Here is an 18050-nt window from a genome sequence, read left to right on the forward strand (position 1 = left end):
AAACAGTGGGTGGTGCTTTTCAAGATACTGTTGACTAGAAAGGCAAAGAATCCAGAAAATGGGATGGAAGATGGTTTCGCTGAAGCTCCTACGTAACTGTCTCTCTCCTTGTATGGTGGCTCCAAAATCTGACTAATGCCTTGTTTGCTTCTGTCTTTCAAATCCCATGCAAGTGAGGCTATTGGTGAATTCCACCATGGAACCATAAAGGGGATGGATTTTTAAAGATCTAGTTCTTATTATTACCCTCACTGACATAACACAATACAGGGGTGATGTGTCCAGCTCTAGATTTTCTTGCCCTATCACAGGCCTCTACTTAATTCAAAGTCTATTCACCAAATACCAGTCAGAAGGAAGGACAAAGAACAAAAGCCCAAATATAAAAATAAGAATTCACAATAAAGTATACTCTTTGATAATCTTGCCATACATAACAATTTATTCCAACTGTTTAATAGTGTGGAAAATAAAAACAGGCTCCTATACCCACCACTCCAGAACAGGAGCTTTCTCTAATAAAGGTACAAAATGCACAATGGATTAGGCATATCCGGGAACTGCAATTCAAGGCTATTAAAAAAAACCCATGGACTACAAACCATCATTTTTCAATGGGCCCCTAACACAGAACAATTAAAATATTTTAAAAGAAGTAAAGAGAAAATATTATTAACTGATTTAAGAAAAAAGCACCACCTATTAATCTTTGTGTAGTACTAATGAAGGACTCACAGAATTATCTCACCTCAGTATTCATTTCTGAAAGTTATTAATAGAAATCCACAATTCAATGTTGGACTTTGGGAAAGAGGCTTGGTAAACACAATATGTTTACAACTTTTATAACAAATCTTTCATGTTGAAAGTTTTCTACAACATTATATGCACATTAATTTCCATCAAGCTTTCTCTTATGACTTATATTTTTATTTCTTTTTCGTGGGAGTTTCACATAGAAGGATGTAGGCCAATTGAAGTCCTTTCCACACTATTTACATTCAAGAGGTTTTGATCAAGTGAGTCCTTTCATGCCTTCACAGAGAACTGGATGAGAAAAGGCTTGCCCACATTCTTTACATTTACATAGTTTTTCCTCTAGTGTGCATTTGCACATATCCTTGAAAGTTTCCACAAGAATTAAAGACTTTCCCATTTTACTGACATTCACAGGATTTCTCTCCAGTGTGACTTCTTTCATGTCCTGGAAGTGAACTGAGAAAACTAAACGCTTTACTACATTTTTACATTCAGACGGTTTCTATCTAGTATGATTTCTTTCATGTTTTTGAAGAGAAGTGGAAGAAGTGAATGTTTTACTACATTTTTTACATTCATAAGCTTTCTCTCCAGTATGAATTCTTTCATGTACTTGAATATTACTGGAAAAACGGAAGGCCTTACCACATATTTTACATTCATAAGTTTTCTCTCCAGTATGAGTTCTTTCATGTTCTTGAAGAGCACTTGTACAACTGAATGCTTTACTGCATTTTTTACATTCATACAGTTTCTCTCCAGTGTGAATTCTTTCATGTACTCGAAGAGAACTGGAAGAGGTGAATGCTTTACTGCAGTTTTTACATTCATAGGGTTTCTCTCCAGTGTGAATTCTTTCATGTACTCGAAGAGAACTGGAAGAGGTGAATGCTTTACCGCATTTTTCACATTTATGAGGTTTCTCTCCAGTGTGAGTTATTTCATGTTTTCGAAGAGAACTATTATAACTGAAGGCTCTCCCACATTCCTTACATTCATAGGGTTTCTCTCCAGTGTGAATCCTTTCATGTACATGAAGAGAACCGGCTGAAGTGAATGCTTTACTGCATTTTTTACACTGATATGGTTTCTCTCCAGTATGAATTCTTTCGTGTACTTTAACGCTATAGGATAAACTTAAGGCTTTACCACATATTTTACATTCACGAGGTTTCTCTCCAGTATGAGTTCTTTCATGGTTTTGAAGAGAACTAGAAGAAGTGAACGCCTTACCGCATTTTTTACATTCATGAGGTTTCTCTCCTCTGTGAGTTATTTCATGTTTTCGAAGAGAACTAATACAACTGAAGGCTTTCCTGCATTCTTTACATTCATAGGGTTTCTCTCCAGTGTGAGTTCTTTCATGTATTTGAAGAGAAGTAGAAGAAGTGAATGCTTTACTGCATTTTTTACATTCATGAGGTTTCTCTCCAGTATGAATTCTTTCATGTAGTTTAAAACCATGGGATAACCGGAAGGCTTTACCACATATTTTACATTCATAGGGTTTCTCTCCAGTATGAGTTCTTTCATGTTTTTGAAGAGAACCAGAAGAAATGAATGCTTTACTGCATTTTTTACATTCATATGGTTTCTCTCCAGTATGAATTCTTTCATGTAGTTTAAAACCATGGGATAAACGGAAGGCTTTACCACATATTTTACATTTATAAGGTTTCTCTCCAGTATGAGTTCTTTCATGTATTTGAAGAAAACTGGGAAAAGTGAAGGCTTTCCCACATTCCTTACATTTATATGGCTTCTCTCCATAGTTTTCATAGTCATACGGTTTGTGTTCAGTGTGACATCTAATGTGCCTAATAAGGGATGAATGATGTACTTTTCCACATTCACTGCAGTCACGTGGTTTAGCTCCTGTAGTTTTCTTGTTGAGACTGAGATTTGAAATACAGCTGTTTTCTCCACACTGACTACCCTCTTCACTTTCACAGAGTCTCCCTACCATATGACTTCTGTAAAAAATGAGAAGCACATTTTTAATGATTTCTTCATTAATGACTTTATATTTGTTATATTGATTATGATTCATAGGAAAAGTTTAGGTTTTCTGCCTTGTCTGAATGCTCAGAAATTGAATATACTGAATGTCTACAAAAGGACTTCACCTTTGTTATTATCTAAACAGTGATATTCCTATATGTGATTTCTTAATACATTTCCAAGGGAACTATTTTGCAAAAACTGAACCTATACATCACATTTCAGAAGGTATATTTTGTGAAAATTTTCTAAGAATAGCTAAATTTGAAGTAAGGATTATTTGTTTGCTTGCTTCTTTTTAAAATTTCATAAAATATCAGAATTCTCATGTGAGACACTGTTTCCTACTGTGAGTGTGACTCACCTTTGTATTCTCTCTTGGTATTTGTAGTGACCTTCAATATTATGATCTTCCCATGCTTTTCCTGAAATGCAGACCCAGAGAGTTGATTTCAAAGCATTACAAATTATAGAAAAATTTTTATTTATTTATTTTTAATAATTTTATTTATTTATTTTTTCCCCCAAAGCCCCAGTAGATAGTTGTATGTCATAGCTGCACATCCTTCTAGTTGCTATATGTGGGATGCAGCCTCAGCATGGCCGGAGAAGTGGTGCGTCGGTGCATGCCCGGGATCCGAACCCGGGCCGCCAGCAGCGGAGCGTGCACACTTAACCGCTAAGCCACGGGGCTGGCCCTAGAAAAACTTTTAGATTCTAAGTCCATGATAAGCTATGACCATTTCTAGTTTATTAATCAATATCCCCTGTTTCCACATTTTACATCTTGGAACAATGCTGATGGGCAAGACACACTTGTTTCTCTAACTGATGGAGTGAATGTCCTCATTCTTACCTATTGAGGTCAGGTTCCTGAAGGTTTCCCACATCACATCTCTGTAGAGTTTCTTCTGTGAAGGATCCAGTAAAGACCACTCCTCTGGGGTGAAGTTCACAGCCACATCCTCAATGGCCACTGAGTCCTAAAACATCATAAATATGTGTAGAGTAGGATGCATAAGTGCAAAAGCAGTGGGGACCTATTCTTCATTTGTAGGAAAGTTACATGTGATTCTCATCTCCAAACACTAATTCTATGTCATGGTCATCAAAAACTCAGCTTTTCTGTACACATACTGTCATCAATTTAAAAGCACCATGAACACGTGGAAAATACACATTTTAATGTGATCACATAGCATTGTATTTTTCTCTATTCACGGGGTCCAGAGAATCTTGGGCAATGACAGAAATTTCAAACAAATGAAACCAATATTATCCTTTAAAGGCTGATGGTTCCTTGTGAGAAAAATTCTTTCATCTTCTTCCTTATTACCCACCAGTTACAGCACTTCACGAGGCAGAGGGTCAAATCTGCAAGAGATTTCAATGGACAAAAACATAGTGAAGAACTGGAAGCTCCTTTGTCTAGTCCAGTCACCAAACAGAGAGGCCAGGAGGCCTGTAGAAATCAAACTTTTAACAAAGCCCAGCTGGCCACATTGTCCTAAAGTACTCCAGGCCACTACAAGGAATCAGAGGCAGCTGGTGAATGTAAATGTACTTGTCAGGAAGCACTGTTTTTAACTTGTGTAGTATTTATTATAGACTCAGTTCTTCCCTTCTCTTTATATATGATTTGATGGGGCTAAAAACTTATTTGGAACTTAGAGCTCAGACAAAAGTAAGAAGGCATGACAACTTAGACCATAAAGTCCCTATATTCATGTGCCCCAAAGCTAGTTCCCACCAATTTTTACAACAGACGGTGAGATAATAATGTACCATAAGAGCTCGTCTAGCTCAAACCCTAACAGTGGACCCTAGGCCTTGCTGGCCTTGAGGGGCAGGTTAAGAGCTGCAGATTGCAGGGAGTTCACAATGGTTTGATGGTAAATTTGCCCATGATTACAAAATATGTGAAGGATTTAACATTGCTTCCCTCTGAAAGAACATAAAATCCTAATTCTCTATCTTCAAGAGTAAGTGTTTCCTGACCAGACACTCTAGATGATGCCCTGCCAACTTCTGATCCCACATTTAAGGAGCTTAGAAGCTGTCATTCTTGATCTCACAAGAAGAAAATGAACAAACTTGAACAACTCTTCTTAGATCCATGATATCCTTGAGGTCATATGGCAAGCTAGTGTCTCCATAATAAGGAAAGAGAAAAAAAAAGATGGCATTCTGAAATATGCCCCAGATATTCTGTACTTATCAAGGCCTGTGCCAAACAGAAAATCTATTTCACAAGAGTCTCATACAAAGACAAAAGGAACGAGACAGAGAACACAACATTCATGAAGCCTAGGGCAACCCTCTCTAACAGAAGGTTTTAAAAGATATATTGCGAATACCTAAAGGAAAAGAAAGACACAAAGAACCAGAACAAACAAGTGAAGTAATAATCATCAAAATAACCTTAAGTTAATGATAGCCAGCAAACTCTGTATCCAGGAAGCTCAGAGAACACTAAACATGATAAATTACAAAAGTGCACACCCAATGATATCATTCAAACTAGAGAAAAATCAAAGACAGAGAATGTATTGAGACATGCCAGATAAGAAACACACCTCAGGTATAAACAAACAAAGATTTGAATTAAATTGGACTTCTCTTCAAAAACCATGCAAGAAAGAACAGAGTGAAATATTTAAAGTTTTGAAAATAAAAAAATACTCTCTTAGAATTCTCTGTCAAGCAAAATTATCCTTAATAAACAAAGGAGAAATAAGGACTTTCTGAGACAAAAACTGATGAAATTTGTCACGAGTACATGTACTTTGAATGAAGTGTTCAAAAATTTATCAGAAAGAATGTAAACAATAAAGGTAGAGGATTAGAAAAAGAAAAAAGGAACGTAAGATATATTTTATATTTCTTATAACAAATGATACTTTGTTTAAAATAATATTAGCAACAATGTATTTGGTAATGAGAAGCTTATGGACAAGTGAAATAAATGACAGCTATGTGACAAGGGACAGGGAAGGCAAAATTGGAAATAGTGTGTTAAGAGCTACAATGCACAACATGAACTGGTATAGTGTTATTCGGCAAAGGAGGTGCGTTAGTTGTAAATGTATGCTGCAAACTCAAGGGCAGCCACACAAAAAAATGTTTCTTAAAAAATGTGTAACTGATATGCTAAAAGAGGGGGAAAAATAGAATCAGAGCAAATGCTCAATTTCAGCCAGAGAAAGTGGAAAAACGGTGGAAGACAAAAAGAAAAAAAACAAAAAGGGTAAAAATGGAAAACAGTAAAAGCTTTGGAAAACATTAATCCAACTGTATGAATAACCACTTGAATCATCAATGGTCTCGATAAAATTGAAAGACACAGTACCATCAGGTTTCCAAACATACAATTATACGTTATCTACAAGAACTATCTACAAAGAAACTCACTTTAACTATACAGACATTGATAGATGAAGGGTAAAGGGATGGAGAAAAGTAGACCATGCCAACACTATTCAAAAGAAAGCTGCCAGAGGAGGATTGGCATGGATGTTAGCTCAGGGCTGATCTTCCTCACACACACACAAAAAAAAAAAAAAAAAAAAAAAAGAAAGCTGCCATAAGTATATGAATTATAGACAATGCAGATTTTAAACCAAGGAAAATTCAGGGATAGAGAGGGGCATTAGATACTGACAAAGGGGTCTATTCTCCAAGATGGCACAGCAATCCTTGATGCGTATGTGAATAACAACAGAGGGGCAAAATACATGAAGCAAGAACTGATAGAATGCAAAGAGAAATAGATGAATATAGTAGTATAGCTGCAGAATTCAACACCCTTTATTATGAACTATGAATTCCAGCGGGCAGGAAATGAGCAAGGAAAGAGGTGAACTGAACAGCACTATGAAACAACTGGACTTCATTGTAATGTATGGAATACTTCATACTTCATACTTTACAACATTTGTTGCATACGAAATGAGTGTCTCTGTGAAACATCTGAGAGAATTCATAACAACAGAAATAACTCTTGGAATTAATAAGAGAGTATAGAACAGCTGAAGGATAAGTGAGCCAATTCCTTTCCATATAGACCCAAACAAACATAGTCAACAGATCTTTGAAAAAGAAGGCAAGGCAATTCAAATGAAAAGGAAAGCCTTTTAAACAAATAGTAGAGGAAATAATGGATACACACATACCGTCACACACACAAAAAAACGAAATGTAGACACCAGCCTTACATCTTTCACAAAAATTAACTCAACACACATCACAGATCTAAACGTAAAATGCCAAAGAAATAAACTCCTAGAAGATAACATAGGAGAAACTCTAGATGACCTTCGGTTTGGAGATGAATTTTTAGATACAAAACCAAAAAGCAAGGTCCACAAAAGAAACAAACAAAATTTTACTTAATTAAAATGAAAAACTCCTGCTCTGAGAAAGACAATGTCGAGAGAATAACAACACAATTCACAGAGTAAGAGAAACAGTCGTGATTGTGAAACAGTTATCGGATAAGTGAGTGGTATCTCGAATATCTAAACTCTTAAAACTCAACAGTCAGAAGATAAACAACCCAATTGAAAAATGGCCAAAAGATCTGAACAGACAGCTCATTGAAGAAGATATATAGATGGGAAATAATCAATATGAAAACATGTTCCACATCAAATGTCATTGGAAAACTGCAAATGAAACACTGAAGTATCACTAAAAACTTTAATCAAATAGATAAAACTCAAAACACTCAGAAGACCAAACATTGGTGAAGAGGTGAAACTACAAGGCAATCCTCATTCATTGCTGGTGGAAATGGAATTTGGTACACCTAAAATGGAAGACAGGAAATTTCCTTCAAAACAAAATACACTGTTATTACATAGAGTAAGATCCAAAATCACACTCCTTCGTATTTTTCAAATGAACTGAAACCTTATGTTCACACAAAACCTAGACATGAATGATTACAGGTGCTTTATTCATAACTGGCAAGAGTTAGAGTCTTAAACGAGATGTCCTTCAAGACTCGAATAGACAAAAACAATCAGTGGTGTATCCATACAGTGAAATACTGTTCAGGGATAAAAAGAAATGAGGTATGAAACCGTGAAAACACATGGAGGAACCTTAAAACTCCATCGCTAAGGGAAAGAAGCCCATGTGACAAAGCTATGTAGTGTCTGATTCCAAGAATATGACATTCTGAAAAAGAGAAAAGTATGTGCCAATAGAAAGATCTTTAGTTGTGAAGGATTTGGGGGTTGGGGGAGGGATGAATCAACAGGTGGAGCACAGAAGATTTTTAGGGAAGTGAAACTACACTATGTGATACACAAATGATGGGTCCATGTCACTACACCTTTGCCAAAACCCATACGTTATATAACACAGAGTCAATGCTAATGTACACTGAGCACTGTGATGCATCAATACGGGTTTGGAAATTATAACAATGTACAGCAGAAATACAAAATGTGAAAAAGAGTGCAAACTGTGTGGATGGAGAGAGAAGGGTTATGTGGGCACTCTCTGTAATTCTGATCAATTTTTCTGTGAATGAAAAACTGCTCTAAAGAAAACCGAAGTCTTTCAAAAACAAGATGAAGACAGACTCATTATAATTCACCCCTGATGACTGAAACAGGACATCTCTCATCCAACTGATTTCAATAAGCCAGTATGGTGCTCTAGGAGCCTGAGACCCATAAGGGAGGTGAAACTTCCACCGAATGCCTTGTTGGAGAGCAGGGCACTGTATACTCTGAGAGGTGCCATAGTTAATCTCAGTAGTGTCAGAACTCCAAGGTGGATAATGAGTGTCCTGGTGAGTCCTTGTATTGTAGACCTAGTAACGTACAGACAAGGAATGCCTTGATTTTGGTTTTGAGTATCTCTGATTAAAGGGAATCCCACAGTTCTTTAACCAGAAAAGGGCACCTTTTAGACAATTATCCAAGAGTTTGTGAACATGTGCAGATGAGACCATTTTTTTAACTGGTGGTACAATGACTGCCTGATATTTGGTTACATCTGGTGACACTTGGGTTTAGTTCTTCATCAGGGATGTTCCAATTAAGGGATGAAGAGCAGCAACTCTCCACTGAGCTCCATCATGTACAAATGTGTATTGTCATCCTTTAAGGTCTATGCACTCCCCAGTGCTGTGCATTCAGTTAATCCCAAGGAACTATGCAGGAAAACAATATGTCTGGGAGAGGGGTGACCTCCTCTATCACCCTAACATCTATCAATGAACTGAAGGAAGAAAGGCCATGCCCCTCGTGCAGGTCACATAAGCAAGAGGACCAATGTTAAGCTCCATCATATCACAAGTAGGTATCAGTACCCAGGCTGAGCTTCTGGGAGTCTGTTTTCATGGCCAAAGGAATAATAGGCACCTTGGTAGAGGGTCACATGCTCAGTGCTTAAGAGAGCCTGTTTTTTCAAGAGATCTCAGTATCTGGTGACAATAGCAACTCTAATGGCATATAGTGTGGGGACTAGAGCAGGTTCTTGCATGAGAAGCCTATGGACAAGTAAGGTCCTCCTCCTGAGAGCCTCAAATCACTGCCATCAGGGTTAGAGGCCTCCTCCATGACAATCAGTTGCTTTATAGAGTTTAAGGAATTTTGTCTTAAGTCGGGTTTTAACTAATCCTTTTCTGAGCTAAACTCAGACTGTGGGTGTTGTCCGCTATAACCCAGAGGGTGAGGATCTTTGTTGCAATAGACACAGGGGCAGCAGCAGAGTTAACCTGGGGGCCCTGGTGAGCCCTCTGTAATTTCAACACCTACTGGCTGTGCTTCCTGTTTCTCTTTCTCTCTGAGATAACTGCTCTTTAACCAGTGACCATCTAATGGGCTCAGCTCATGCACAGGGTATAATCATCCTCATAACCCCAGATTCTCCATAATGTTGAGGCAACCCCAGCCTCAGTCTCACCTTCACTCTAAACACAGTTTCCATGAAGACATAACCCAGGACCACATTAAGGAGCGCCCCATTCCCAGACTCCAGCTCCCAAAGGAACTAAAACTGCCAAGTAGGACTCCTCCGTTATAGAACCCAGGCATGGTGGGTCAACAATGCACACAGGGCAGCACAGCTCACAGGAGGAGCTGCCCAGCAAGCAGCAGCTCACAGTGCAGGAGCCTCCAGGCTTTCTCATCAGCCTGTCCAGATAAGAAGGCCTAGGGGAAAGAGAGGGGTGAGGCTTAAGTTTTCAGAAGCCAAACACCAAATATGTGGACCCTGGCCACTGATTACAACAGACAGTGTAAGAATAATAGGCATTCACACTAGCTTGTTTTTACATACAGAAACACTAACAGGATGATGAAGCAGTGATCAAAACTGGTCATTTGAGGGGGGCTGGAGTGAGAGCAGAGGAGTGGGGCAGGACGTGCAGGCAGGGAGTCTCCTTAAGGTTCTGTCCTCTCTTAGGAATTTCTTAATCTTCCCATGCATTACTTATTCCAAATAAGGAGAGAAATTTATCTACACATATTTCTCAATGGTTGATCATTATTTTTAATTAGCTTTTGTTTTTTAAAATTAATCCCATTTTAACATTTCTACATAGGAAACCACAGCGAGATTTAATCCTTGATACACTAATGAATATAAAACTGCAGACAATAAAAATTTAAATTCTGTTACAAAATCTTTTTGTAACAGAAAGGACAAGGGGCATTATAGTTTGTCCCTCCACTATATTTCACACTGGGGATATGTTCAGGAAGGAGTCACATATTACAAGACATTAGGGGTTGGCAATTAAGCCCTGCAATAAACTAGGAATTCCAAAGATTTACATAAGCTTTGACCTGCTTCCTCATATGAATGAAAACAGGAATTCAAGTGCTTTTCCCTCACATCCATTACAATAGGAATTCATTTGCCTTAAGAAGAGTATAGCCTTTTAAATGTCAAATTTCTCTAGGGACGTTAACATACAAAAACTGATCTACATTAGGAAAATGCAACTGAGAACTTAATACACCCATCTCACATCAGGGGTTCTCTTGTTTAAATGGAACAGAATATTCTATTTCATTCCACAATTTTCTTGCCTCATATCATATCACTCAATCAACACACATTTTAGAACCCACAGTGCTAATGGAAACTACAATCAAATCAAATCATTTGATAAAGCAATCCAGGGACAGAAACACAAATATTCCAATCAGCTCACAGAAGCAGCCTGCTTGCCTACAGTTCACAATGAGAGCCTACACTCAGAAAGTTGACCATACTTCCCAATTTAGGGTCTAAAAACTCTTGATTGAAATATAACTCCTAAAGTGGACTTGTGCCTGGGAAGCAGGGAGAGAACACCTGAGCAGCCACAGGAGTGAACTCTGGGGGCTCCACACGCCCTCCCCTCTCCTGTGAGCATGGAAGCACTGCCTCCCCCAGGCCTCCCTTCTCACAAGTGAGGACACTCTCAGCTGGATTCAGTTTCAGGTTCTGACCCAAATGAACTCCCAAGTTCATTAACCCTCTGTCCACAGGGCAGAACTCCTGGTCTTCACAGACTTTCTCAATGTGCACAAATGACACTCTCAGTGCACCTACAGTGTGGGTGTACTTACTGCCATTTTTTAACTTTTTTTCTCCGTGTTTTAGTAGTCCTTCTCTGTTCCTTCCTTCTTCTACACAGAATTGATGGTCTCCTTAGTTTGACCTCTGTCTGAAAGCTCTACTCTTTAACTCCCCTCCTCGCTCCTTTTATGTTTTTGATATCATATCTAACCTCTTTTTTGTGCATTTGTATCCATTACCCTCTTATCATGGAAACAGATAATTTTTCCTATTGGTGGTCTTCTCTTTTCCACTTAAATCAGTCCCTTTAACATTTCTTGTAGCACTGGTTTCTTAGTGACAAACTCCTTTAATTTTTGCTTGTCTGAGAAATTTTTGATCTCTCCTTCCATTTTGAATGATAACCTTGCTGGGTAGAGTATTCTTGGCTGTAAGTTTTTTCCTTTTAGCACTTTACATATATCATGCTATTCTCTTCCAGGCTGTAAGGTTTCTGCTGAGAAGTCAGCTGATAGCCTTACGGGGTTTCCTTTGTATGTAACTTGACTTTCTCTTGCAGCTTTTAGGATTCTCTCTTTATCTTTAATTCTGGACATTTTGATTATGATGTGTCTTGGTGTGGGCCTCTTGGGGTTTACCTTGTTTGGGGCTCTCTGTGATTCCTGTACCTGGATGTCTGTTTCCTTCCTTAGGTTAGGGAAGTTTTCAGCTATTATTTCTTGAAATAGATTCTCTGCCCCTTTGTCTCACTCTTCTCCTTCTGGGACACCTATAACGTGGATGTTAGTGTGCTTCATGTGTCCGAGAGGTCCCTTAGACTGTCCTCACTCTTTTTAATTCTTTTCTCTTTTACCTGTTCAGCTTGGGTAATTTCTTCTAGTCTTTCGTCCAGCTCACAGATCCATTCTTCTGTATCCTCTACTCTGCTTTTGAGTCCCTCTAGTGAATTTTTCATTTCCAGTATTGTATTCTTCATTTCTGATTGGTTCTTTTTTATATCTTCCATTTCTTTGTTGACATTCTCACTGAGTTCATCTATTCTTCTCCCCACAGGAGTGAGCATCCTTAACACTCTTTGTTTGAACTCTCTGTCGGGTAGGTTGCTCATTTCTGTTTCACTTAGTTCCTTTTCTGGGGTTTTATCCTGTTCCCTTACTTGGAATGTATTCCTTTGCCTCCTCATTTTGCCTCTTTCCCTGTGCTTGTGACTACGTATTAGGTAGGTCAGCTACGTCTCCTGCTCTTGGATAGGTGACCTTATGTAAGTGATAGCTTAGGAGGCCTGCCGTGTGCTTCCCTCAGTTCTCAATGTTCCAGGGGTGACCCCTATGTGGGCTATGTGTGTCCTGTTGTGGCCTGTTTGCTCTCCCTGTAGGCGCCCAGGGAGGCTGAGTTATGCTCCTAGCCAGCTGTTGTAATGCTCAGCTGCTTGTAGTTGTTGTGGGCCCTTCAGTCTCTTTATCAGGTGTGGGGAGCCCCAGCACAGTTGGCTGCAAGTTCTAATACCACATTTGTGTTGCAGTATTTCTTTTAAGTGAGTAGGCCCCCAGCGTGGCAGGTTGTTAGGTTCAGGGCCTTACAATTGCTATAAGCCTCTAGCCTATTAGGTCTCTTGTCAGTTCTCTGAGGATTGCAGCTGGGTGGGGCTGGCCTCAGGCACGGCAGCATCCAATTGTTTCAGGCTTGGAAGGTGGGGTAAACCCCCTATGTGGGTCTTTGAGAAGCACAAGTCTTCTGCAGCTGACAAGCCCTGCCGCCCACAGGTCCACGCACATAGTCAACACAGTCCTGCCCCGTGTGCGCGCCCCAACCTCCCCAAGCGGACCCAGTCTCTCCACGGCGGGAGCCCCACACACTCCACCACTGCCCCACACTCTCCACCCGCTCCTTGTGCATGCCCTGCCCCACTGAAGTAGGCTCAGTTGCCAGGCTGCAGAGAATCCTGTCACCAATCTATGCAGGCCCACAAGTTGGCTGAGGGCTTGTTGTTGGGTGGGGCCAGTCTGTAGGGTGGGCTGCCTGCCCTGGCTGAGCTAGATTAAATCGGTGCTCTAGTGGGTGGGGCAGACCTGGGCTAGCAGGCCTCAGGGAGAACTCCAATGGGGTCTGTATCAGCATGCCCACATCAGGCCACAACAATGGCCGCCGCCACCGTCCCAGTCCCTGGAGAGGTCTCACCTCTCACCGAGATGCATACAGGGCCTATTAGGTGAGTCTCTTTTCACCAAAGCACTGTGCACCTTTCTTTCTGGTGCTTTTAGGTTGCTTTCTGAAATGGGTGAGTTTGCGCGTGGGCCCTTTAAGAGCCGATTTTAATGTCTTTGTGAACCAGCTTTTCTGGGGGTACTCCCCAATGTTTTAGTAGTAGGCAAAGTCAGATATTATGCCACTCGTCTCGATTGTGCTGGGTCCACAAAAAGCCCACAGTGGGGGTGCTCCCCGGCTCAGGGCCCCACGCCTCCAGGGAGGGCTGCATACCTTTGGGCTGCTCCCCTGCGGCCGTGAGGCGCTGCGGCTTGTGAAGGCAGCGTTTTTCCTCTCCAGAAGGGAGTTTCTGCCTCTTTTACCTCAGTTAGGATTGTCCGTTGTTGCAGAAGTTCCTCTTATCCAGTTTTCAGTTCTGTCTCAGGGGTAATTTTTCCACGAGTAGTTGTAAATTGGCTGTGTCCGTGGGAGAAGGTGAGTTCAGAGTCTGCCTACAACGCCGTCTTGACTTCTCTCTCCCAGTGTGGGTGTAAAATTCAGTGTTTAAAACATCTAGGCCTAAAGAATCATGACCACAGCCTCAGAAAGGGCATCACCTCCCCACCCCATGAGCATGTGCACCCCCAGCTTTCCAGGGCTCTGCAGCTCCTCTCAGTATAGAGGCTCCTTCCATGGGGGGTGTGAGCAGTAGGACACCTGCAGGGGGAGGCTCCCCAGGAAGAACAACTGGGCCTTCATTCCTTCCCTTTGCAGGCCCAAGGGGGCCTTAGCTTAGACCCACTGCCCTCAGGACTCTGACCCCACTATAGATGCTTTGGTACCTCACTGTTATTTTAAATGACACAAACTCAGTGTTTGAATAATTCCTGCAAAGTCACTTAAACCCAGCCTTTCCATGGAAAATAGGGGAGAAAATTATAAGGTATTTTCAGTAGTTCAACTAGAAAACTCAAAATATCTATTTCTTTCAGGAAAAAAAGCCTGTTAATTATTACTGCTACTGAGCAAGGGCTCACCACCTGATGTGCACAGAAGCTGACAAGATGGCACATCAGTCTTTGAACGAAGAAACATTTGATTGATTGGCAAGCTGACAGAAGGACAGGCTCTCAACTCTGTCTCCCCCATCCAAAGCATGGGGTGAGGTTTAAGGGAGCAGGGAGGGCTGGCTGGTGTGCAGAGGCCCTGGCAGAATGAGTTTTGATTGGCAGGTCAAAACTCTCTCTTCTGAACATGCTCCTGGATGGCTCACCTCCCTTAAAAATAGCTTTAACATCCTGTTGTTCAGATGGGGTTACTTATGGGAAGTTACCAGGAAAAGCACAGTAAACAAGCGTAAACTTGTAATGCAGATTTCACTAACTGCCATCCTCATTTCCTCATTGATAAGAGTTTCTAGAGATTAGAGTCATCTTTGCCTTCCTGGCACAGGGATGGAGGCATCCTTACAAATGGACACTTCTCTTATAAATGTAAATTTCCCTTACAAAAGGGTAATGTCTACTAGGTTTTCAGAGCTTTTCCTGTCTGCTGCTTTTTAATAATCATAAGCTCAAAATAGCCCATATTTGGGGCTGGCAAATTCTGTTCCTGGTCCTGTGGTTACATTATTTCCATGGCAAGAAGTCACACCTGAACGCTTGTGGTCTGCAAGTCTAAGCCCTGGAATTTTATTTGAAAACATCCAGAAGTGAAGAACAGACACCAGAAGCCTACTACACACGTTCAGGGGAAGAAAGAGTGAAACAAGTATTCTTAATAAACAGAATGTGACACAGGAATATATTTTTTTCCTGAAATTCACCTCTTTGTTGCCTGTTTGGAAATATTTTATATTGTCTTCCAAGCTTCATTGATAAATATATTTGATACCAGCTCAACACAAAGTTGACATAAGGGAAGCCATACTGTATAAAAGAAACCCTGTTGTAACTTTGAATGACCTCTGATTAACTAACCCAGACAGGCTCCATAGATTTTATGGCCCTTCCCAGCTGCTATAAGTTGATAAGTTTGTTCTTTTTAGTTCCTTGGAAATATGATGACCCCCTAGGCAAAGAGTCTATGCTGATAGTCATCATTAATGACAACTGAAAGATCAGGGTATAGGGTGTTGCTCTGGTCTCTGATGCATATCCAGTAAAACAAAAAACTATCAAGAACTAAGACCAGATGTCTGCCCCCACCTGGAGGTCAGATGGATGTCCCCACCTGGAGAGTAGATGTCTGCTCTCACCCAGGGATCAGATGTACGCCTACACCTGCTGACCAGCTCCATATATAACTGGCCTGTAGTCTTTGTTCTGTAAGGCGGTTCTTTTGGACATGAGACTGCCATCTTCTGTCTTGCCAGCAAGCTGTAATAAAAAGTCCTTTCTCTCCTACCTCCTTGCCTCTCAACTATGGCATGTCTTGCGGTGAGCAGACGACCCCGTCCCCCACCCCCCACCTTGGGTGGTAACATATTTACCCTTAATGAAAACTGAGACTTAGATAAGTGAATATATCTTTTCTAGGTCACAAACCCAGGTAGGGACAGTGCCGACGGGCCAGATTACACAGGTAATTTTCCCAAGAGGAACCTCCACCCAAACGACTTCCCATAGGATGTCTGTGCCCAGAAACATCCTAGGAGGAGGGGCACAAGGATTTCCTGCAATGTAGTCTCACATGGTTATTCTCTGCTTTCCTCTCATGTAAAATATCCATAGGCAAATGAAATCTTTAAAAAAGCCATGCATGGCTCTGGGGAAAAATGACGAACAGTTAAAATATTGGGTCTGTGGGAAATGCACCGTGGAGGAGGAGGAGTTGATAATGATCCTGGGAATTGGAGAGGAGAAGTTGGTTTTGGGAATGCAGGTAGGAATCTGAAAGTTTAGAGACTTATTGTCAGTCCTAAGAAGAACTAGCCTGGGGGGAACAGGGTTGTGGATTGGAGACCCTGCTCCCCAAACGTTTGGAAGACTCAGGAAAAATCAGATGGCGCCAGGGAGAAAGGAGGCACTGAGGACCCCAGAGACCACAGCACCTCGCACGCATGAACTCAGGAGACAGAGTCACCATTGTCCCTGACAACCTTCCCCATGGCACCACACAGTGTGGGGATGCAGGTGCAGAGCTGCCCAGAGAGGCTCCAGGGATGAAGTCACTGTCCTCGATGACAGGATGCCCAGGGTCCAGGCTGCTGGCCCAGCCCCCTCGTTGCCAGCCAGATGGAACAAGGGTCCAAGCAGTGCCACCAGTGGACTGAGATCCACAGACTCTACAGTTGACCAAGGGGAGGTCGGGTCCTGACACAATAATTCTGACCAGCCCCTCCTCCCCATCTCCTCACCCTAGGGCAGCACACTTAACATTTCTAGTCTCCTGGGTCCCCCTGAGTCCTTCCTAGGACTCCCATAACCAGTGCAGATCACAGTGTGACAGAGGCTGTGGCAGAGCCACCAGGGACTGTTAATGGAAGCGACAATCCATCCTGAGCAAGCAGGAGCAAGAGGGGAGGTCCAGGGAGGTGCAGTGGATCACCCCATCCACCTGCCCCAGTGGCTCCCCTGATTGGACAGTCCAAAAGGCCCCGCCCACTTACGCCTGAGTGACAGAGTGTGGGGTGGTTCCATGGCTCAGCAAAACCAGCCTAGGCTGCTGGCTGGAACCTGAATCATCTGGCACATTTGCAGGCCAGGGGCTGCCTTTTTCCAGGCCTGGGGCTGCCTCTACTCTTTTCACGCAGGTCTTTGTGAACACGTGGGCACCTGGTGTGCACTGGGAAATCCTGATTGAGTTTCAAATGGAGAAAGTACAAACCCTGAGGATGGCCAGGCCAGACCACACTGAAACAAGAGGGTCTTATGTCCTCTAGGTGTCAAGGGCATGTCATAAGGCTGGGGGGCCAATCATGGAACTGTGACTTTTTTTTTTTTTTTTTTAAAGATTTTATTTATTTTATTTTTTCCCCCCAAAGCCCCAGTAGATAGTTGTATGTCATAGCTGCACATCCTTCTAGTTGCTGTATGTGGGACTCGGCCTCAGGATGGACGGAGAAGTGGTGCCTCGATGCGCACCCGGGATCCGAACCCGGGCCACCAGCATTGCAGCGCGCGCACTTAACCACCAAGCCACAGGGCCGGCCCGGAACTGTGACTCTTGTTTAGAAATGTAGGCACTTGAATGTGACCTCCCCATCTGTAATAAAGAGTCACGCTGCATTTTAATGTGATCTGTGCTAGTGATGAGCCTTCCACTCATCCCTTCCCCACCCTACTCATTTGGTACTGAAGACAAAGAATCCCAGAGTACTTGGCTCTGGTGGAAAGTTTGAATCCCATAGCCATAGCCTGGGTTCAAGGACTCTTCTCAGTCTAACCACAGGGTGTAACATGTGCTCATTAAAGTCTCAGGTGTACATGTTACACTGGAAGGAAATTTATTTTAGATCAGCTTTTGACTATGTCCCTAGAGACCTTTCAAATGTTAACCACTATAATATCCAGATCTAGGGTAACTGATTCCTATTTTCACTGATATAAGAAAAGCCATGAATCATTACGTAAACGTGG

The 18050-nt window shown here is 41.7% G+C and overlaps 1 protein-coding gene across 1 annotated transcript in view; it reads right to left on the bottom strand.

Annotated features, from left to right (window-relative positions):
- Positions 1–422: 422 nt before the first annotated feature.
- LOC131394540 (zinc finger protein 709-like) overlaps positions 423–18050 on the bottom strand; it is a 57677-nt gene continuing 40049 nt past the window's right edge. Inside the window, exons 2-4 of the mRNA XM_058525924.1 lie at positions 3617–3743; positions 3125–3185; positions 423–2732 (exon numbers count right to left, since the gene is read on the bottom strand). Coding sequence (XP_058381907.1) covers positions 1262–2732; positions 3125–3185; positions 3617–3743 — 1659 coding nt within the window. The 3' untranslated portion in view covers positions 423–1261. The remainder of the gene's footprint in view (positions 2733–3124; positions 3186–3616; positions 3744–18050) is intronic.

Source organism: Diceros bicornis, chromosome 30 (genome assembly GCF_020826845.1).
Source record: "Diceros bicornis minor isolate mBicDic1 chromosome 30, mDicBic1.mat.cur, whole genome shotgun sequence".
In the NCBI taxonomy this organism is placed as follows: Eukaryota; Metazoa; Chordata; class Mammalia; order Perissodactyla; family Rhinocerotidae; genus Diceros; species Diceros bicornis.